General features: G+C 43.9%; 1 protein-coding gene across 4 annotated transcripts in view; it reads left to right on the forward strand.

Moving 5' to 3' along the window:
- Nucleotides 1–23,946, forward strand: part of LOC124593138 (atypical protein kinase C) — a 760,580-nt gene that overhangs the window by 516,586 nt on the left and 220,048 nt on the right. For all 4 annotated transcript variants that reach the window (XM_047131902.1, XM_047131901.1, XM_047131903.1 and 1 more), the window contains one exon: nt 16,921–16,971. In XM_047131902.1, coding sequence (XP_046987858.1) covers nt 16,921–16,971 — 51 coding nt within the window. The remainder of the gene's footprint in view (nt 1–16,920; nt 16,972–23,946) is intronic.

Genomic DNA, 23,946 nt, shown 5'->3' on the forward strand with positions numbered 1-23,946 from the left:
CAGAGGGACCGAGCTCTTACGGAGGCGCAACACAATCGTTTTCTCCGTGGATCATTCGCGACTGGAACAGAGAAGACGGTAAGAGCCAGGGGTACGCAGTGTAGCCTCCGCCATAAACCATAAGCTGGCTTGCGGAGTATAGATGCAGATATAAACGGAACTACAGAACAGCAGTATTACCAAATCACTTCGAGTTTGCGGGGGGGGGGGGGGGGGGTTTCATGAACTTACTCTTCTTCCCCTCTGGCCAAACTGCCTATGCTGTCTGTGTCAGTATCAAGGGCGTACCCTGTAACTAGGGGCTGATGGGCGGGGGGGGGGGGGGGGGGGGTGAGAGGGACACGACACGACAGGGAAACGTACATGTTCTACACTGCCGGCAACATAACGGTGCCCATAGACAGTCAGCGCTCACTATATCTGCTTAACGGCGCCGCCGCCCCCGGCGGTAATAGCTCGGGGTGGGGGGTGGGGGGGGGGGGGGGAGGTATTGGTGTATCTTCGTCATTATTTGAGTGTATAAATGGTGCAGTGTAATTCGGTCCCTTTCGTTGCTGTTAAACTGTCATACATTATTCCAGCGTAAAGTTAAATCTTACTGTTCGTCGCGCCATCGACTTCTCTTTTTTTCCATAACAGAGTTCTGCTGACGTGAGGCATGTGACGTTTAATTTGAGCGAGCAATCGTAATCACGGTTGTTGCCTAAATAAATGTAATTTACCCACAAAACAGGTGTCGTGCAGAACCTCCGGCTCTCGCGCTGTGTGTTTATCGAGTACTGTTCACCAGTTCGGGAGCTCTGCCGTGTTTTATTAACGCAGGGGACGAAGGAAATTGAAAAAGAGCTTCGTGAGATTTGTTTTGTGAATGTGAGGGCGTCGGAGAGGTGCTCAAGACTAAGTGGGAGAAACTGTAGACAAATGTAAAGGCTTGCTGTGGAAATTTCGAAAGCGTATGTTCCAATACGAGACAAAAATGTTACTTCCTCTCACGTATATTCTACATCATAATAAAAGCTGCTAAAATAAGGGAAATTCGCGCTTGGGCGGAGTCGTAGCGACAGTTAAGCTTTCCACGCACCATCAGCGACTGGAATTTATAAATGTAATATAGTATCAGTACGTAATGCGAATCATTTTTTCTCAGTCAATTTCGATTGAGAAATTTTGTGGGACGTCGTGGAATTTTCTCGCTTCAGCCCTTGTAGTTTCATGAAGTTCCGTCGGGTGGCGGCGCTAACGTAGCCTTCAAAGTGGCGTGTCCGCAGTTCGTGGTCTCACGGTCGTGTTCTCGCTTCCCGTGCACGGGGCCCTGGTTCGATTCCCGGCGGGGTCAGAGATTTTCACCTGCCTCGAGATGTCTGGGTGTTTGTGTTGTCCTCATCATTTCATCATCATCATCATGAAAGTGGGGAGATTGGGCTGAGCAAAGGTTCGGAATTTGTACGGGCCTTGATAACCGAGCAGTTGAGTGCCCCACAAGCCAATCATCATGATCATCATCATCACCAAAATGGCGTCTGTAATGGAGGTGCGTTCCACGCAGAAACGTGTCAGTAAGTTTTTTCTGACGGGAAACCTGAGCATCACAGATACTCACAAGCGTCTGCAGAATGTCTTTGTAGACGTGACATTGAATAAAAGCACGGTGAGTTGTTGAGCGAAGCGTCTGTCATCATCGCTACAAGATCGCACAAACCTGTCCGAAAGCCCGTGTAGGCCTACTGGACGGCCGCAAAAGGCTATGGAACGTGCGGGGAAGCTCTCGTTCAGTTTGTTCGTCGTTACAAAAATGCGAAGGAACATCTGCTTCCCTATCATAACACTAGGCCTCACCCAAGTCTGCGTACTCGAGAGGACCTCACAAAATTTTATTGCACTGTTCTTCCTCATCCACCCTGCAGTCCGAATGTCGCATTTTCCGACTTCCATCTGTTAAGTCCAATCAAGGATGCCCTCCACGGGAAGCAGTACGTTTATAAGGGGGAGGTTATTGATGCAGCAAGACGGCATACAGGCTCTTCCATTAGGGTGGCAGAAGGTCGTCTCATTGAACGGAGGTTATGTTGAAAAATAGGGTTTTGTAACCAAAAGAATGGGCAATAATGTAATCCAGTGGAATCTTGAATAAAACCAACCTGCTTTCAGAAAAAAGTGCGTTGCATTATTTTTTGAACACCCGTCGTACTGTGTGTTCTGTGTTACACACTTCACGGTAGCCTTCGGAGTGTTAATGCAGCCGTAGATCTAATAATTTAGATTGTTGTAGTGAAAGCTGTTTGAGGCTAAAACAGTGATTCTTTAGACGGTTTTCAATATGGGACCAATGTAAAGGCTTACTGTTGCACTGCAGTACTTTCTTCGTGTTATGAGTTTTCCAGCGAACACCTGCTCGACGTGTTCCCTCCCCACCCGATGTCGTTTATACACGACAAGGGACAGAAACATAATGTTTCAAATATTTAACGACCTGAATAAAGGAAGGAAGCAGCACAGAATTACGAAATTGCTTCATGTTTCAAAGAAAAATAATAATCCCTTTCTTCTGCCTCATGTCAGAGAACAGCATACATGTCTCGTGTAACCCAGCATCATGGATGTACCCAGCATCCTAGCTTGTTTTGAGGGGTGTGGAGGGAGGAGGAAGGCGAAGTATAGTTGTCACAAAATAAAACTAAAACTTGAAACTTTTGAAATCGAGGGTTCATGACAGTATTCACCAATTAACCAAATGCTGCCCTTTACAACAGCTACCTAGTGCCGGTCAGTTGTATAGTTTGTATCGGTTTTGTACGTTTTATGTAGCTGTTAGGAATGTAACGTTCACGCTAATGTCAGTAATTTTATATTGACATTTTAGTAGTTTTTGACATTGACTTAACACGAGGAAAAAACATTGCGAATTGACGGGACAACACTACTGGAAGCTTTTAGAACGGAGAGGGATTTGGCGTTTTCAGTTTGAAAGGAAAATATCAGCGAACGTCGAAATACTGTGGTTTGAAGAAATCACGACAAAATTTATCTGGGTGCTCGTCTGTTGCTAGTCACTAGGCATTGAATGTTCTGGCTTTCTACAAACTGGTGCTGAGCTAACGCGACTGGCTGTATTGCTGGGCAGGTTGTGAGGTCGTCTTAAGAAAGATCTCTGGATGTTAGTTGCCGTCCCCTGCCCCTCGCTGGGTTCTCCGCTTCTCAAGACTATGTTGTTTCGGCATCAATATCTAGGTGAGTTAGTGGAACATAACTATGTTCCACAAACTCACCTAGACATTGATGCGAAAACAACGTTGTGAGTGGAAGGATACTAGCAGCATTCGCCTGAAGTGATTCAGGTTAGTCATGGACAGCACCAATCAGTGTAGTCGGACGAGCGTTAGAAACCAGTTCCCAGCGAAAAAGAGTTCAGTGTCTTAGACACATAGCTGTTTTTCTCGGTTGTAAATGAGTTGAGAGAGTGCTCACAGAACTGTTAAGGAACAGTGATTGCATCTTTCTTTGAATTGTACTGTATGATGTAACCGTTGTACAACAAATGGATTTAGTAAATTCTTCTCTCGTCCTTTGTCGTCATTAGTTTCGATACATATTCACTCGCGGAGGAAAAAGATTATAGTTAGCTTTCTACAATTCGTGCTTACGACGTGTACGTAGTACTGCAGAATAATAGTAAGGGATGCCTCCCCGGAGAGCCTTATTGCTATTTTGTGGCCGTTATGTAACCTAATGCCTGACTTGGAAATTCTGTCGTTTGCTATATAAGACAGGTTGCACCTCACCTTTCGATTCGTATGGATACGCGATTCGACGGTTCGATATCTATGCGTTTCGCATTTCCTTTGTATTTATTAAGGGAAATTGCTGTCTGGAATTGTGGCTTTCCTTGGGGAGCGCTCGTACCTGCGACGGCACGTCCCAGCGACCGAGGCAATTTCCTGCCGCCGTTCTTGTCACCTGACGGGTCCAATCCCATCGCTGCGTGTATCCGATTAAAGCGCACCCGCACACTTGGCGTTGAGAGAACGGCTTCCACTCTCGCATTTCGGCTCCTCGACGTTTCCGAACCATACACTCCCTTCCAGAGGCTAACAACGGCATCATTTTTACACTACTCTCCACCTTACTATAGTGACACTCGTTATTAGTGTATTAATTTACAACGCTCAGTATAACTAGAGCATTGACCACTTCCTGATAGGAGATTACGCCATTGCGCGACACGTCTCCGAATACCTGTTTTATGTATAGCTGATCTACACATTATTGTCTTCGCTGGTGAAGAATATGGAGTACATCTGACTCGCACACCAGGTAATCGTTTTTGTCATAAAACATAAATTTAGCATCTAAATTTGCGTACATAATCGGCAAGCCGCCGTACGGAGCGTGGCGGAGGGTACCATATACCTCGCCGTTTCCTTTCCTGTTCCTCCAACAGATAGCGCGAGGGAAAAACAACTATCTATATTCAGCGTATGAGTCCCAATTTCTCATGCCTTATTTTGGTGGTCATTGCGCGAATGTATGTTGGCGGCAGTAGGATCGTTCTGCAGCCAGCTTCAAATGCTGGTTCTCAACATTTTGTCAGCAGTGTTCCTCGCAAAAAACGTAGCCTTCCATCCAGGAGTCCCCATTTAAGATCCAGAAGCGTCCCTCTAATACTTGCGTGTTGTTCGAACCTACCGGTAACAGATCTAGCAGCCCGCCTCTGAATTGCTTCGATGTTTTCTTCTAATCCGACTTGGTGCGGATACTAAAGGCTGGGGCAGTACTCAAGAATGGATCGCACTAGCCTCCTATATGCGGTCTCCTTTACAGATGAACCGTGCTTTCGTAAAATTCTCCCAATAAACCGAAGTCCCCTTCCCTACCACACTCCTCACATGATCGTTCCATTTGATGTCGCATGGTTCGGTTTTATGTCCATTTAAACTAAACTAAACTTAACTCCGTCCGAACAGCCCTTGGAAGGCCGAACGATACCGACCGGCCGCCCTGTCATCCTCACCCAGAGGCGTCACTGGATGCGGATTGGAGGGGCATGTGGTCAGCACACCGCTGTCCCCGCCGTATGTCAGTTTACGAGACCGAAGCCGCTACTTCTCAATCAAGTAGCTCCTCAGTTTACCTCACAAGGTCTGAGTGCACCCCGCTTGCCAACAGCGCTCGGCAGACTGGATGGTCACCCATCCGAGTGTTAGCCCAGCCCGACAGCGCTTAACTTCGAGATCTGACGGGAACCGATGTTACAACTGCGGCAAGGCTGTTGGCTTTATGTCCATTGCTTCTTTAAAATTTTGACAGTTGTGTTGGCCTTCATATTTACCTCATTGACAGCCCATTCTTAACTGTGATTGCTTAAATCAGCGAATTATCACAGCACTTACCTTTTCACGACTTAAAAGAAGGATGGAAATGCACGTAGTTCTTTAAAAAATATGTTTAATTGCTCAGTACAGTAAATTGAGTATCTAAAATAAAGCAAACTTTCTTCCAGTTTCAGCCCTGTCAGTTGTATACGTTTCTCACAGTATCTCACGGCTTTTTTTTGTGCCGTTTAAGGTGTGCAATCGTGTCTCATATTTCATAAGCGCTTTGAAATATAGAAACAGTTTTCTGGAATATATTATACACGAAGTGGTATTGCTTTGTGGACATAATCTGACCTTATAGACGATGAAGCAACCATTTTTAAGGGAACTGCATGTTATTTAACTGAATTACATACCACTGTATCGTTTCAAAGCAGTAGTATAATGATAAGGCACTCCCAGACTTTCAAATTTAGATTGTAAGGCTTTGTTTTGGCAGACTCCTTTTTCCCTGTACAAGACCCTAGGAGACTACCGGCCCGCCGCCATCTCTTCGAATTCACGTTTACCAAACTACAGTCCAAATTACCTGCATTTGTTGCGGGCTAATACTCCTTACAGAAAGGTGTGCTAATCCTGCAAGGTATACAAGAGAACTTTTGTGAATTTCGGAAGGTGGGAGAAATCTGGTGAAAGTGAGGTGAGAGGACCGGTCGTGAATCATGCTTGGGAAGCTCAGTCGGCAGAGCAGTTGATCGCAAAAGGCGGAGGTTCCAGGTTCGAGTCTCAGTCCGACACACAGTTTTAATCTGCCAAGGAAAATCAAATCGGCGCACCGCCCGCTGCAGAGTCAAAAATCGTTCTGTTTCACAGAAGGTATCTTGGTACTCGGTTCACTGGTACCCCTGATAGGGATAGGATTATGTCCAGTGTTGGGCTGATCATAAACCGCCCCTGCCGAAACACGGGAGTGAGCGTGTGGGATTGTTGGGCCTGTGCGCTGGCGGCTGTAGCGGAGAGTGTGGGCCAAGGTCGCGCGCTGTGCGCCAGCGGTGGGCGTGGCCGGATCGATGGGCGGAGGCGGCGGGGAGCGCGTGCGCCGGGGCCGCTGGGGTCCGAACCCGGCACCCCCAGCACAGCACCCGCTCCTTCCCCATACACCAGCGGACTACCCTGAAATTCAAGCGAATGGCACAAATTTGTGCAGTTTCTGTTGGGATGTGACACGAGTAAAGATGTGTGCGCACAAACTCTGAAAAAGGCAGTATGTAGAATAAAATTTCATAAATAGTACCACTTCCAGCATTTTTATTATTTTACTGAAATCTGACATGTATTACCTAAGTGTAATATTAAAAATGAATGGTCTGTTCTCTCTAACACATTCACTAGAAGTTTCGAAAGTAAATTTTCTGCAATTGAGAGGTTTAACACAGTAGATAGTGTTGCAACCTGGTACTATTCATAATCATATCTTCTGAATTATACCAGAGGTATTTTAAATTATAAAAATAAAATTTTTTTTGAACTACAGAAAGAAATTTGGCGAGTGTGATCAATATTTATTTTAATTTTTAAAGCATTGGCAAACCCATTTGAAGCTGTAATACATATTCATGATCTGAAATATTAGGTTACTTTTGGTCTTAAACTGATTAATTTCAACATTACCGACTCATTCAGGTTTGCAACTCTCACAATAAAATACGTTTTTTCTTCGCACTTACTTTCACACTCCGGATATGAAGCCATACATATTTGAGGAAGTTAACCATTTTTGCTTCTGAACAACTTCTCAGATTTTGCAGAACCATATTATGATTTTCTGTTTCGCTGGTTTAAGCTTTTCCAGGACTACTTTTGTAGTTCATAGATTCTTTGTCAAGGCGGAACCTCTTTTAAGGACTACCTGTGATCCCAACAACAGATATTGCTCTGTTTCTTGTTCTCTTTCGTAGAGTTCGGGTAGAGGCGATACTGCCACTCTCCTTTTTGTTTTGTGCGAGCGGAAGGCCCAACAGTGCATAATTTCCATTAGTTTGCTTGATCTTCCCGGGAGTTCTTGATTTGTCTGTTGCCGCGCGGTTTGAGCTGTCATGTCACGGATTGCGCAGCCCCTCCCGCCGGAGGTTCGAGTCCTCCCCCGGACATGGGTGTATGTGTTGCTCTTAGTGTTATTAGTTGCATAAGTTACTTCAAGTAGTGTGTAAATCTAGGGACCGATGACCTCAACAATTTGGTCACTTAGGAATTCACTCACACATTTGATTTGTCTGTTGACTCATTTCGTATTCATCGTCTCTAGCTTCTGACCATCAATTGGACTCAATCGCCCCGAAGTCCGAAACTCGGAAAATGTGTAGCTCCAGTGGGCAGATTCCTGTTTTGGAGAAGGCACTGGTAGCATTTTGTACAGTCGCTTCTCTGCCGTGTGACTCTCTCTAAGAGCTTGTCTAACTAATATTACTATAAATTTGTGCGAAGCCCTTTGTCAGCTGCTTAATTGTAATAACCTGCGAATAGCTTAAAATTGAAACGAATAGTGGCGGTACCATGTGTGTTACACGGAGGCAGGTAGAGCATACCAAAATTACAGCAGGCAACACATGTAGTGGTACAATTGTTAGATAAATAATTAGGTCAAATAATAGGTAAAACTTGTCTAGTGAACATTATTTTGAAATGTACAAGCGCAGTATGTAAGAAAAGTGATCGTACAATTTATAAGATGACGCCTTACTTTTAAAAGTTACTTCTTAGTGCACGGAGACTAGAGTTATTTTAACTTTTTTCTTCGCTGTATTATCAGTGAATAAGTATAGTTGTATGGTATATAAATTATAGGTAGATTTTACGCATGGATAATAGTGCAGATACTTTGGTTCACAGACAGATATTTACTTCATCGGAGCACAAAACGGACTTGCATTACTCGACGTCAATAAATACCAGCGGCCTGTCGAACTGGTCACCTATAATAGCTAGATATAACCTGGTACACATTCTGTTCGACATGCGGCATCACCATTGCGGCAGATATTTTGCTGGATTTGTTAGCAGCGCAATTTAAAAGGTGGTACGTCGAGAGGTGACTTGGTAAAGGGTATGTTGTCATTTCACTGGCCATTGGGAGTCTTCTCCGGTGAGAAAAAATAGTTGTGAGATAGTTAATTAAACTTTTCGTCGACATGATGTTCTGTTAGCCCTATGTGACAACGGTCCCAAACTGAGTATTGCCCGCCGGAATTGGGTCTTTGCCAGAGAAGCTTCCACGAAGAGCGACATGTGTCGTCATCTGTTCGTTCACAAAGTGCGTCAGCATTACGAAGGCACTCATTAAACTCCAGTGGCAGACGCTAAAAGAGGTCCATTGTGCATCATGGAGAGCTCTACCGTTGCAGTTTCAAGAACAGTCAAAAAACATACGATTACTTTATTCAACGGAAATCGCGTGAAATGATGGGAAAAAGTAGAGAAATTATGTCTCGTGCGGAGATTCGCCGACATGCGTTCTTCTCAAGCACCACTCGCTGATGGAACAGGGGAGTGGCGGAACAGATAATGGTACCGGAAGTACCCTTCGCTACACACCGTAAGGTGGTTCCCAGAGCATACATGTAGATTATAGGCTTCGCGCGAGTTATGATTATGCAGAAATGGGGGAGGGGGAGAGACGGAGTAACATGGCCTTTACAAAAGAACGCGCCTGAATTGATTTAGCGAACTATGGAAAATTAAGTACGTGCGAACGGGGTTTGAACAGAGTTGTTGTCGTACACAGCCTCTATCGGACTCGGATAACATGCCGGGTATGATGTGCAAACAAACGTTCATATTGATGTGTTCCAGTTTCGTTACCATTCATGGATGCTTGTAAGGGAAGACGGGAAGCCGTATATTAACTTCCTGTTGAAATACAGCTCATCACACGCAAGTAGAAGAGCTGAGACACAATAAGCCGTGGCGTTTCGAAGGAACCATCTCAAAAATCTCTAGTAATGATTTAAGAGAGCCACAGGTGACCTATAACCCCATTGAGTGGTCTGTGAAGTTTATAAATCTCGCTCTTCCTCAGTTTCGGTCCAGGTAATTAACCTCACTCTTCTTCAATTTAGATACGACAAATTACGTTCTGCGACATGTTTTTATATTTTTTTGTTTCAATGATTTGAAAATCACAATTACAGCGTTGTATAATCGGTTTCGTTTGAGACTGCAACCATCTTAATATCATATTATTGTCGTGACAGTAAATTAAGAAATTACTGTATGTTCATCTACAAGGAACTTCAAAATTTTATTTCAGTCGAATATTGCGTTCGCAAATAGTGGAACATCCTGTATCTTGGTAATACTGCCATAGCACAAATCTAGACTTTTCCATAGCGACACATATTGCTTCTTTACAAATCTTCTCTAGTGCTGTTAAAGCTGTCAAGGAGGAAACAAAACTCTGATTTGAAGGTAAGAGTGGGATTGTGGTGAGAGTCGATCAATTTGTTGGGATGAAACCCTCTCGAAACCTGATATCTGTACTTTCTGAAACTGGCTAGACAAAAAGGGAATAAATCTGTGAAAGCCATGTGATACGCCATATACGTTTTTGGTGATATAAGTCGTTATAGATGGATCCACGAATGAAGTTGTCTTCTCCAAACAGAGTGCGAGAACAGTTCCATATTGGAGCTGAATGTTTATAACTCACGCCGGTGTCTACCACCAGTGGCTCATGGTAGATCCTCTCATCGGGAGGTTTGTACCACTGGTGGCTTCCGTTCAACTACAGAAATTATGCTGCCAGTAGTACCCTCACGTATGTCGCATTGCCTGCGTGCCAGGCGCAACGAGCAGCTGTGACTGCTATTTTCTGTGATCTTTCAACGATAGAGCTTTCTGAACGAGTGAAATATCACATAATTTGCGATAATTTAGTGTAAAATTATTTTATGTGACCTTTCATTGTATTAAAAGAATGGACTTAACACCAGTTTTAAAGTAAAAGGTGAATATACTAAAATCGTAGACTTGGGCGTTTAAATACGGTCGCCGCCCACGGCGATAAACAGGAAAATGAGTGCCGCCAAATTAAGTAATGCATGAACACGCGCGCCGTTCCCCAGCGGGAAACACAATTCTCAGCGCCCGCGTGAGCTTTTTAAATATTAACTCAACTTTTTGTCGAACGGAACGATGTAGGACACCCAAGAGAATTTTATCTCATAAATATACGGGTAAGTATTCTATTGTAAATTGCATGGTTATTTCGTCACTGTTAGCTGTGGGAAGTGTAGCTCGCTCGTCGAAGACAAAGCAGAGCAACATGCCAGCACTATGGTTAAAGTCAAACGACCACGTGAAAGTCACAGGGAAAAGCTGCATACTGTCCTGCTAACGTAAGTTCTAAAATATCTCAACAAGGGAATTGGAAAAGATCGATCTTGTAAAAGCATCACACCCTTAGAGAGTAATTTTCACTGTGCTGATAATGACACTGGAGCCTAGGGAATTGGTAAGTGGTTGCTACCACAATAATTTATTTATACGTATATCTCCGTGTGCAGCTGTCAATGAATTAGTAAGTATTTTGTATTTACCTTATAGTTTCTATGCTGCAGTTTCTCTGTTAGTACGCATTTTACGTAGCATTTGTTGAACAGACTGTAGAGATTTAATTGTAGAACCATAGCAGCATGTTACACAAAAGACCGTATGAGCGCATTTACAGCGAAAAAGCATCTAAATCAAACGTGTGTGACATCGCAGTCGGAATTCTTTTGACGAAATAAAGTCATCCGTAAGCGGCTTGTTTCTGTTGTTATTACATCACGGGTTGCAGAAACAGCTGTAGAGTTTTATCAATTCATTACGGTTAAAATAACATTGTCTCCGACTATAACCTTAGTATGTGGCATTATTCACAGCGTCGCGCGGAGTGGCCGCGCGTTTAGAGGCGCCGAGTCACGAATCGTGCGACCTCTCCCGCCGGAGGTTCGAGTCTTCTCTCGGGCATGGGTGTGTGTGTTGTCCTTAGCGTAAGTTAGGTTAAGTTAGTTTAAGTAGTGGGTAAGTCTAGGGACCGATTACCACAGCAGTTTGGTCCCTTAAGAATTCACACGCACAGACGCTTTAGTCACAGGGTTTGATATGTTTTGTTGTATCACAGTAATATTCATTCAGAATGAATATCAGCGAAACTAAGTTCTTCTTTTAAGAGAAATCGAAGAGGAGGAGGAGCAGGTGGTGGTGGTGGTGGTGGTGGTGGTGGTGGTGGTGAAGTATAATCTCGCTCCGTGCCCTTTTCACTCCCACGGCTCAGCCGAGAGGAGGTTACTTTTAAAGTCTTTCTAAACGAGCGGAGAGGGAGCCGAAGGTCATACATAATTAACATGTCCACCGTGACTTGGCATTTAAGACTGTTTGACAGCCTGGGAAGCGGAACTTGGGCGCTGAAAAATTCTCGGGTGTGCGCAGGTCGGTCTCCGTGCTGCTGGACTGGTTGGCAGCCACCCGCTGTGACGCGGGCTGCTGCGCATGCGCACAGGGGATCGGGCGAGGCCTGCATAATGCATTGTCGAACGACTTACGGCAGTCCTGAAATCGTAACGACGAGGGCAAGGGGCGTATTCCTGCCCTGCCGCCGCTCTCCCAATATTTGTCCTGGGCTCTGCAGCGGTGCTCGTCCTTTTATCCTGCTCTCTTCCCTCTGGTGACTTCGTGCTCGTCGATCCGACGTGTCCCCGGCCGTTCTCCAGTAGGTACTCTGACACTCAAAGCTCCATTCTGTGTAGGAGGTGTCTATTCTTAACCCCGTCAACACATTATTGATTTTTATGCATCACGTGTGCAATGTTGAGCCATGTGTCGCCTTCAACATGATGTCTGAAGGCAATATGTTCATAATAATGCACCCTGTCTCTTCCCATTGTCTACGGCCAATATTTCATTTGGCCTCGAACCTCCTACTTGATGTCATAATTGAATTTGTGCACTAGTAATACACAATTCCCGTAACACGCCTATCCAAAAGTATTTCGACCTTTGGTAGCAGTTATTAATTTGTTTAGCACACTTCGCCTGTTTGTCACCAGCCGCGAATATATGAGGGGCAGTCAAAAGAAAACCGAACACCAGCCCATCGGGAGTATGGAATGGTTCCAGTCAAAAGTATTCACAACACGCGTTAAGACATCTATCCGGCTGGGAGACGAGACAATCAATTCCTGCTTCGCAGAACGCGGTCAGCCCTTGATGCATCCACAACCGCACTGACTCCTGCACTTCCTCGTCCGACGTCACGTATCTCTCTTTTCAGATAGCCAAAGATGTGAAAGATCCGGCCGTAAGGAGGATGTTGCAGTGTTTCCCAACCGAATCGCCTAAGTGTAGCCTCCGTCTGATTGCAACAGTGTGATTCCGTCCGACAGCATTCCTGGGCGTTTTGACTTCATGACGTGTCCCAGTTTGTGCGAAGTGTCTTCATATTGCTGCGCATTGATTGTGGTTCCACGCTCTGTTTACTCGACGAACATAGGTCGCTTGCAGTCGAAGGAGGTCGTCATGACCGTACATGGCGCCTCTATTTTGAGCCAGAGAACAAATGGCAAAACATTGGCAGCACCGTACATCTCACATGTTATTGAAATCCGGAACTGTTTGCCCAAGTTCCGGTAAGTTCATGTTAACCGTTTTCTTCAACTGCAGCGGTCCTCCGCTCATAGAGTTCCTCGGGCATGGAACCACAATCAGTGCACAGCGCAGTGAAGTCACTTCGCAGAAACTGCGACGCGTTATAAAGTCAAAACGCCCAGGAGTGCTGTCGGACGGAAGCATCTTGTTGCGCGATAACGCCCGCTGGCATACTGCCAATCGGACGAAGGCTGCGCTTCAGCAATTTCGTCGGGAAACACTGCAGAGTTTTCCATACAACCTGGATCTTTCACCGCGTGATTTTCATATCTTTAGCGACCTGGAGAAAGACAAGAGTGGACATTGGCTTCAGTCGGACGAGGACGTGGAACAGTGGTTGCTGTTGTGGATCTGTCAGCGTCCAACCACGTTCAGTGATACAGGATTTGGTCGTCTCGTCTCCGAGTGGGGTAAATCTCGTAATCAGTCTGGTGATTACTTTTGAATGAAACCATTCCATGGTCTCGTTGTGGAGAGTGTTCGCTTTTCATTTGACTGACACTTATATATGTCTGCTGCGTAAGATAGTGTCAAGTATGTGGCAGAGTGTTAAAGTGTAGTTCTACATAAGCACACTGGAAAAAAAAATTACTCACGAGCAGGAGACATCATTCGCCGAGGAAGACGTTAAACAGCTTCTTCAGGTATACCATAACCAGCTGAAGCTAGTCATTAATATATCAAATCTCGTGTAGCTATCAAAGTGTGGGAATGTTGATTGCTATGTTTCAGCCACCGTTCCAGGTAATCCCAAAGATTTTCTGTGGGATTAAGATCGGGAGTGAGGTCAAGGTGCGAGAGAGTGCCTAAGTGTTTGGCGCAAACCATAACCGTATGCGTACAGCTCTGTGAACACCGCTATTGTATTTCTTGGAATAAGATAGTGTGCACAGCGTACTCATCACGAAGATGTAGGAGAAAGGATCAAACTTTGTCACCGATAATGTTGAGATGAACATCATGGTCAATTATCACAGGAACCTGAGTGAGCGAGCCGAAGTCATCGTTACGAAAACCACACCCAAAATATCGCAGAACCACCTCAGGCCTGATCTACACCCTCTGCGCTCTTAGAGTTAAACGTTTAATTGGGTTGTCGCTGCACTCGGTGCCATTTGTAAATGGAAAGATTCAAAATTGGGACTCTTCGGACCACATTACACGCCTCTGTCAGCCGCCAGTCGGTTTCTGTGCTGTTTGTTTCCATTGAAGACGTCCTTTACTTGCCGGTGTGAGCAACGGCCGTTTTCGAGATACCCAACTCCAGGTGTCTGTTGATTGCCGTTCCCTTCACGATATTAGCGCTGTATCTGGTTGGGATGGACCTGCATTCACTCACAGCGCCAACTGCTTGAAGCCGATTGTCACTGATACGCGTGACTGTCGTCTCCGGGCCATGTCGATTATGATATTTTTACGACCCCTGTTCTTACGCTGTGTTACGTGGCTGGCTGTGGCACACCATACCATTTAGACACGTGGTTACACTAATAAATCAGCCAACTTCATTCACAGTGTTGTCATAGGGACACTTAACATCAATAGTCCCTTTTCTCCTTTACGTTACGTCTCGAGGTCGACTGGTCTTAATAAGTTGAATCCCTGCAACCGACTAGGACTTAGACACCACTTCACTGCGATAACGTACGTCAGCGGTGGAGAGTCACATGACCGTTACCATTTCTACCCCATCTAAAGTGCTACAAGACGGCCTGAGTTCTCTTTTAAGGGGAGAGGCTAACATCATGTTCGGCGAGTTTATTAAGCTTTTTTACCACCCCACACGTAAATGTCACGGGTGAAGAGTAAGGTTTACTTGTCCCTATGCTTACGTCCTTTATAAGTATTTCTCTTCGGTAGCTCATTCGAAGCTGAATGTGCATTCTGTGGGTATTGTAATATCTCTACGCTGGAAATTGCCTTTTTGTAATTTTGTGTGCAGAATTTCTTGAAAGAAGTAGCTTCTTTCTTCGAGTGAGAGCCAGCATAAAGTTTCTGACATTTCAGCAGTCTCGTCACCCAAAGAAATATGATCAGGCACGCTGACCTTCCAATATGATCAGGCACGCTGACCTTCCGTGTGTACAGCATGTTTCACAATTAGTGCTACAGGTTTCTAGGGATTTTAGAGGGGACTTACGAGGTAAAGTTTCGATACGAAACCCTTGTCCTGAAATGTAGAATTTGAATGTAAAATAAGTTTGAAGATCGGATCACTCAAAGCTCCCGCTTCGCGATATACACACAACGGTGTCTAAGAATTCAGACCTGCGTGCTCTTCAGAAGCACATGGCATGCACAGTATTTAGAGTTCTCGTTGTCAGGTTCTCTTCTACGTAGACAATGTTGTAGTCGGGAGAAAATGGTTGTGATGTTTTAGTTACAGCAGGGACTGACGACGGCGCCCTCTTCTCAGTTTGCCTGCATACCGTGAAGCGGGAGATGAGAAGGTGGTCTTCAATCATACTTCATCTCCAAATGGTATTTGTGAACATGGGTTCGTTATCAAAACTTTATCTACTAAGCCACCTCTACATCCCCTAGGACACTGTAATAGCAATTGGGAAACACCCTGTAGGCCTGATGATCCTTTTTCGTCTAAATCATAATGGTGGTGCAAACGTGTCATTAGTTTCTACTTTTCGTGACATACGCACATTTCCCCTGAAAATAAAAACTACCAGCGCTAGTATATGTACGAAGTTGATACCTTTAGAAACCTTCGGTGTATACTCGTGCAGTTTCGGAGTAGATGGTTATTCACAGTTGCGTTGGACTTCCTGTAACGTTGAGAGCAGTGAGTTACCTGGCATTATCCCGTGGACGCTGATCATAGTGACTTATTACTGTCAGAGAACTTACAGTTGTTGTAGCTGCTTCAATTCACAGATGAGCCTTCTTTTCGCAGCAATCGCGTTTTTCAATTTCACCTGTCAGACGCGAAATGGATGTTGCAGTTGTTATTGGCTAGGTTAATCAAATCGTTTACCATTGTTGCCATCCAGCGATGCGGCCCTCAGTTCGATTTCCCGAATCGAACTGTACGCTTTAGTTAATTTATACCTTCGCAAAACTTCTTACACACTGAATTGCTATTTACTGTATTGCTTGATGCACAAAGAAAGGTAATAGTAAATGTTCCGTACGAGGTCAGAAAAACAACTGTTTCTCGACTTTCAGCTATCAGTACGCGTAGGTTTTCCATTGTTTTTCTGTTTACTTAAATCTAGTGTTAACTTTGTTGGTCTGATAAGATCACAAACAATTCCTTTCCCGGTTGATGTCTTTGCTAAGTTTAAGTTACAACCATGTCGATAAGGTGTACATCGAAAATAAAACATATAGAAAGGAAGTGTAAGATGCATTATCGTACAACGCGCCGGTAACGAAATGACAAGCGAGTGAATATTCCTTTCGGTACCTGATACGAACATTTACTGGCTAATAAATGAGAAGAATTGAGTGGTGCTTTCCGTTAATTAGTTAAATGGAAAGGAAGTTCCTCACTGCACATCAGGTCGCTGGGAAACGTCGAATGTTGTGAAGGTTTGGAGCAAATATTGACACATCAGATTGTTTGCGTCGATAACGGTTTTGCTTGTTTTATTGCGTTGAATTATATAGAGCACGTATTTATAGCTCTGAGCAAGCGAGTGCAACTACCCGCGTAGTCAGGCTTTTCGCCGTACGTAGCTCGTAGACCTACGCGGCATTGTATGTGGCAGCGCCTGTATAGGGTTTTGAACCCAAAATTGCAACAAAAATATTCAGAGAGCTTCTTTACATCGCTGTGTACATAGCTTTTGATATTTTTTTATTTAATTACTTTATTTTGGCTTTTGTCCATGAAGCGCTATGTCTTGCAGTTCGATGGCGCCGCTAATAGCTTAGTTCCTGACAGCATTCTTTCTTATTGTTTCAGTTTTTCCCAATGCGCCATCTGCCCCCGGGATGCCTTGCCAAGGAGAAGACAGTAAGTACTACATGAATTGAATATAAAGCTGAGGAGTGTAATGCATTTAATGATGTTTCGGAGATTTCTGCTTCCTAGCTCATTTGCTTTATATAACGCCGTAACATTAAATACGAAGAGATGCTACTCTGCTACACACTGGTTTAACAGGTATCCTTATAATAATATGCCAACCTTTTTCAGCGTTATTACTTTCCGAAATTGTAGTTTTTGCCTACGATTGCTAACAAAATCTGTTTTGAGTCTAGAACTTCTTTTCTTGCGATATTTTTTTGCCTTGCCTTTCTTCCCCCCAAACCGCTCCATCATCAGATAACAACATCAAGCGAATTGGTACTGTTGGGAAGATCTTGCACTCGCATTCGGTAGGAGAGGCCATCCGTTTCCCGTGGTGTACATGAATGGTTTAAAGCCAATACCGGTACGGTTCCTATGAAAAACGAATGTCGATTTTATGCCCTGTCATTGTCCAGTGTAAAATAATGCCTTATCTGCAATGGATAAAAATTAATCACCTCCAGATGACATCATGCTGATACGTTTGTCACCGCCTCTAGTCTTCATGATGGCATCAATTCGGCGGAGAAATTTCACAAGTTTCTTCAGGTATGCCACATCTACCTGAAGCTACTCGTCAATGATTATATCCCTGGAGCTACCAAGTCGAGGGGCTATTGATTGCTGTATTCACTCGCTGTCCCAAATAGAGATTTTTTTATGGGATTAACGTCCGGTGATGGAGCACGCCTGTCAAGACGAGATAGTGCCTGAGCGTTTCGTAGATAATAAATGTGTGTTTCCAGCACTGTGAACATCTTTTGGAAAGTGGCAAAAACGTGACTTTTTGGACAACACTGTACATTTACAGTCAGCTACTTTCCTGTTTATGTAGTTGGGTTGTTTCGAAAATCAGCCTTATGCTTGATTTTCAAAACAACCCAATTGTAAATCGCAAACGCAGAAGAACATAAGAGGATCTTCAAACATTAGTAAAATGAGTGTTCTCGTAGTGTTTGACCTATTGAAGGCGTGCAGTTTTATGTGCCCCTGTGAGCAATGGCCCTTTGCGAGTCACCCGTCTCCATATGTGCATCGCGTACAGTTTTCTTCGCAATGGTTGAGATGGACCTGCATTACGGACGGGAGCAATCCGCACCAGCTTTGAATAAGATAGCGACTGACAATGTGTGGTGGTCATCTCCGGTCTCTGTTGGCTGGGATTTTTTTTCTAAGATCCCTACTCTTACGTCATGCTGTAGATGTCAGTGATACACCACTTCATGTATGCAAGTTTGACAGTCCAATGTAGTTCACTGTGTGGACATGGGCACGTCGAAAGGCAACAGCTCCTCACTCTCGACGCATATTACTGCGCTGATTCCATACATCGGACTTTGACACGCCACTTCACTGACCGACCTAAATTTCCTCAGTGGTAGGGGATACCATGATGGCCTGGCACGTACCGGTTCTGCGGCATCTACAGAGCGGCCAGTGTGCTCGTTTAAGGCGGTGACTAAAGTTTTGTTCGCTGGGCTTACTTTGTCCCGGCCTGGTCTTGAAACCGTGACTTCGCTTTTTTCCTTCCTTAATATGTAAGGGAACAGACGTTCGTATTTTTTTAGTTTGGGATCCTGAGTCACACCCCTCATAGCCCATATACAACCATCATAACTGATGCTCCTTAATAGGATTTTTTCCCCTCTGGGATAACAGTCCGCCACTATTATTTGTCGGTCTCATAACAAGTCTTTCGAGGTGTTTGGCAATTCCCGTTACAAACTTCTAGGACTTGTAGAGGGCAGTGACTACATAATATTTTAAATAGGAACCGATGTCCGGAAACGTACCGTTTCCGTTCTACGACAGTTTCAGTTCAAATGTTTAGCTCATCCACTTCTGCTTGAAAAATTGAATCAGGGGTGACGCACTTCAATTATTAGGTAACAATTCGAAAGGAAATATAACGAAACGTCCAATTATCACTTAAGCACATTTGTTTATATTAACACACAAACATTACGTGTTTACATTATACCAAAACGAAAAAGAACGCAGCGTACTATACGTACAGAACAGTTCTGGTGCAAGGCAGACGTTAAGTGAAAGCAAGTGACCGTCTGATGTAGTACACATTATGCTGTCAACCCTTTTGCATACCAGGACAAGGAACTCCGAGACTTTTTATCTTTCCCTCAGCAGATGTGGACGCATTACACATCTGAATTGAAATCGTTATAGAACGGAAAAGCTACGTTCCCAGACATGGTTACCTACTCAAAATATTATGTACTCATTCCTCTCTGAATTCTTCAAGTCTGCAACAAGAATCCCGTTACAGGTTTTCCCAGAAATAATGCGACAGACTTCGAGGGGTTGTAGAGCGTGTCTTGATGAACAACTCGAGGGCAGGAACCAGTGCCCAGAAACGTCATCCAACGACGCTACAGAGCGTTGAAGTTACAGGATCCAGCGCCTGCCACTGCACCACCCTTTTGCGGCAAACGTGACTTTGGACGCTGACTGACTTGGAAGAACGTTTCGCACTCTCGTCTGTTATTCAGTGTTCGCGACTGGTTGCCACGATCGACAGTGGAGAATATCGACCTAGCTGCTGCGTAGGCAGGTCCTCTCTCCTGTGAATGCGATGCTCTGTTGCGTTGGTGGATGACTCTCTCAGACACGGCTTTCTCCAAGCAATTTTTTTGTCTCTTGTGTACCGAAAAGCATTTGGGACTTTTAAGTGTTCCAAAAGTAAGTTATTTACAGGTAGGAAGTTTCAGTTCGATCAGATTCGGCGTAAGGGATATAAATAAAAACGTTTTCATTTTCCCAAAGGTACTATTTTTCAGCTGTTAGACGTGGGAGTGTACGGTTGGGAATTTAGATACACGAAAAACGTGCAAGAGCGATAAACATTTAGGAGTCAGATCTCTCCGGTCTTAACAAGTTGCTGTTTGATGATTGGGTGTTAAACTATAGAAACATGTCAAATGAACTCTTTAGATTGAGTTTCTACCGTGAGATTTTGGCAATTACAGAAAGATCTTCTGTAAACAGAATGGGATGTGCAGAACGAAATAAAGACACGTATGTAGGAACGTGGTGAGGTAGGAAAGCTGACAGTTGTTTGGCTTGGTGAAAGGCGGTGTTTTTATCCCGTGTTCTATAGTTTCCGGGTAATTGTACGGGGCTTGGAGTTTACTTTCCACAGAATTGAAGGATAAATGATTAAGTTCATTTGATAATGAGGTGATTCGTGCTGGACGTGATAGTGGAATGATAGCGTAATGTCGTAGGGTCTCATGTTCTTCTTTTAATCAGTGCATCGTACAGCAGCCAATGCACTCGTCAAAAGTAGCTTAAAAGTAAATACTCAGACTTAACATAATTTTCCTCAAGCGCGTGAGTAGGTGTGATATATGTATACTTCTACGGCGAAAATTTCTCGTTCCAACAACACAACTTTCATTTTTTACTTTTATTCGACATAATGTAGGCCTATTGTTAAAGTAATGCATTTTGGGCAAATTTTCCAGTGGGTTTATCTCGTCTGTGAAATGTCGTTCCGTAAATTCTGCAAAATACTCATCTATGGCCGTCGTTACTTCATTGGATTTTTTTTCCGGCCATTTATTTTTTTCTATATTTTTAACTTTTTTTTACCGATGAATCCTGTGCAGGAAACTGTATTGGTCTGGCGAATAATATTTTCTTTTGCATCCTGTCGGTGAGCTGAAAACGATCTTTCGTGTGTTCCGATGCGCCTCTTTCTGTTAACCATCCGGTACACCTTTGACGTACGCCCAGTACTATATCGTTCACTTTCTCGGTGTTTTCATCTTTGTTTGCAGTTTTGAAACATGCTCTCCATGGATTATCTTCAAGAGAGGCGAGATCAGCCACTGATTTCTTTACTATTAAACATATAGGAGCATACTCCTTACAAAGCTGCGCCTATTTTTCATCAGTTTATAGTGATGACATATTATCCGAAACAAACAATTTTATTGCGCTACGGCATCCCAGTTTATCCATTTGAACGAAACTCAACGCGACCCACTCGGTTCAGCCTTTAGGAGTGACACTTTGGCAGGAGCTCGTGCAGATGTGAAGCAGAGTTACTACATTCCGCACGAAACAGGACTTCTTACATTTATTCTAACTCATTCACATCCTGTGCACATTTCCGGAGCTGACATCAGTGTTTCTGTACGAACTGTACTGTTTTTTCATTTTAGCTTTATTTACTGTAACAAAATGATGATCTATGCACATTAAGAAACGATTCACAAATTGGAATTATCGTTCCGCATAAGCTGTAGAATATTTCGGAACAAATGAAAATCTGTGCTTTACTGGGACTCGAACCCGGGTTTCGCTCCCAGCAGCGGTCCAAACTTCCATTTGTCATGATGTTTACACTACTGTACAATGTACGGAAAGTATACGAATGTTCTTTTTTTTTTAGTGATTTCATCGAATTATTGACATGCGGAAACATTGTCGTTATTCAGTTTAGACGAACACATTATACGCACAAAATCTTGAGAATAAATCAGATTTTCGTCTGCTTCAAATTAGAACTCTCTCAGAGATATCGAACATGCGATGCTTGAGTCACATGAGGCAAATTATGCTCCAATACCATGCTCCGTTCGTCTGTTGGGATTAATTAAGAGAAACAAATTGGTAGAATCGATCGACGTAGGAAAAGCGCTAAATGTAAAATGGAGCAAGATGTTCCAAACTGTCGTAAGATATAGGGAAAACGAGTGGTATGCAGTATGTATGAGAATCGAGAGGGAACAGTAAGATTGGAAGACCAAGAACGATGTGCTTGGGTTAGAAAGGTGTAAGACAAGAATGAAGTCTTGCACCCCTACTGTTCAATCTGTTCATCGAAGAAGCAATGCCGGAAATAAAAGAAAGATTCTATAGTGGGATTATAATTTAGGGTGAAACGATATCAGTGATAAGATTGTCTGACCACATTGCTATCCTGACTGAAGATGATGAACTACTGGATCTATTGAATAGTATGAACATTATAATGAGTACAGAATATGAATTCAGAGCAAACAGAAGAAAAGCTAAAGTAATGAGAAGTAGCAGAAACGAGATAGTGAGGAACTTGTCATCAGAAGAGAGACTACGGAGTAGAGTAATTCTGTTACGAAACAAGGAGTACATAGAAAGTAAATCAGTACAGGGAAAGAGGGCGTTCCTGGCCAAGAGAAATATACCAACACCAAACATCGGCCCTCATTAGGAGAAGAAATATCTGAGAATATCTGAGGATATACGTTTGGAGCGCCGTATTGTACGGCTGTTCATCATGAACTGTGGTGAAAGAGGAAAAGAAGAGAATCGAATCTTTGCAATGTGTTGCCACAGAAGGATGTTGAAGATCAGGTGGACTGACACGCAATTAAAATGTTCTCCACAGGATCGGCGAGGAAAGGAACGTATGCAGAACACTGACATGAGGAAGGAACAAGATGATAGGACATGCGTTAAGACTAGAGGCAGCTGTAGAGGGTAAAACTTGTTGGAGAAGACAGAGATCGGAAATACCTACGAACTATTCAAATGTGTGTGAAATCTTATGGGACTTAACTGCTAAGGTCATCAGTCCCTAAGCTTACACACTACTTAACCTAAATTATCCTAAGGACAAACATACACACCCATGCCCGAGGGAGGACTCGAACCTCCGCCGCGATCAGACGCACAGTCCATGACTGCAGCGCCTTAGCTAACAACTAATTGATGACGTAAGGTGGAAGCGTTTCTCCGAGATAAGAGTTTACAAACAGTTTGCTGCAAGGTAGTAATTGGCGACAAACCGGATCAAAGCAGTCGGAAGACTGACAAAAACAAAAATGTTTATAATGAACCTACACCTACCTTTTCTGGTCAGCCTGCTCATTTGTAACATTAGAAAATAAAACTTGTGTGTGTGAATCGAGGTGGAAAACGTCATCTTAAATAAGCCTACTTGTACTGCGAGAATAGCGTTACATGAAATTCTGAGTGTTGCGGCAGTTAGACTACACAGAGAGAGAGAGAGAGAGAGAGAGAGAGAGAGAGAGAGATTTCTTTTGCGTAAAACTAAGTTCCTGAGATAGCTTCGCTTGGTCTCAGCTGCTGATGATAGCCTTCCTGTTAAAATTTTCACAAGTTTTTGTTTATATCCAAAGCAGCTGCTATCAGTTTGATAACTTTTATAACGGGGAGACGGAAGTATGTAACGTGAACTCCATGTTCTGAACTGATCTCGTACGGCAATCCCCTGTTGAAGAGAGAGCAACGTCGAACATTTCCACTCATAACATCTGACGAACAATCTTCTGGCAATATCCAGTTTGGCACAACAGACTATAGTAACAGCAAATATAGTAATAACTTCCCCAACTTTAAGACAAACTAAAGATCCTACAGGACAGCAAGCTGCATGAAACTGAACAATAGTGCAATCGAGAAGGGTTGTAAGGGTGTTTGGCAACAGTAGGTTGTTGTTGTGGTCACAGAACTCACGAGAATGGCTGAATGCGGGCCGGTCCTCTCGCGTGATCGTCTTCGTACCACTTCTACATCTACATCTACATTGATACTCCGCAAGCCACCCAACGGTGTGTGGCGGAGGGCACTTTACGTGCCACTGTCATTACCTCCCTTTCCTGTTCCAGTCGCGTATGGTTCGCGGGAAGAACGACTGTCTGAAAGCCTCCGTGCGCGCTCTAATCTCTCCAATTTTACATTCGTGATCTCCTCGGGAGGCATAAGTAGGGGGAAGCAATATATTCGATACCTCATCCAGAAACGCACCCTCTCGAAACCTGGCGAGCAAGCTACACCGCGATGCAGAGCGCCTCTCTTGCAGAGTCTGCCACTTGAGTTTATTAAACATCTCCGTAACGCTATCACGGTTACCAAATAACCCTGTGACGAAACGCGCCGCTCTTCTTTGGA

Source organism: Schistocerca americana, chromosome 2 (genome assembly GCF_021461395.2).
Source record: "Schistocerca americana isolate TAMUIC-IGC-003095 chromosome 2, iqSchAmer2.1, whole genome shotgun sequence".
Lineage (NCBI taxonomy): Eukaryota > Metazoa > Arthropoda > Insecta > Orthoptera > Acrididae > Schistocerca > Schistocerca americana.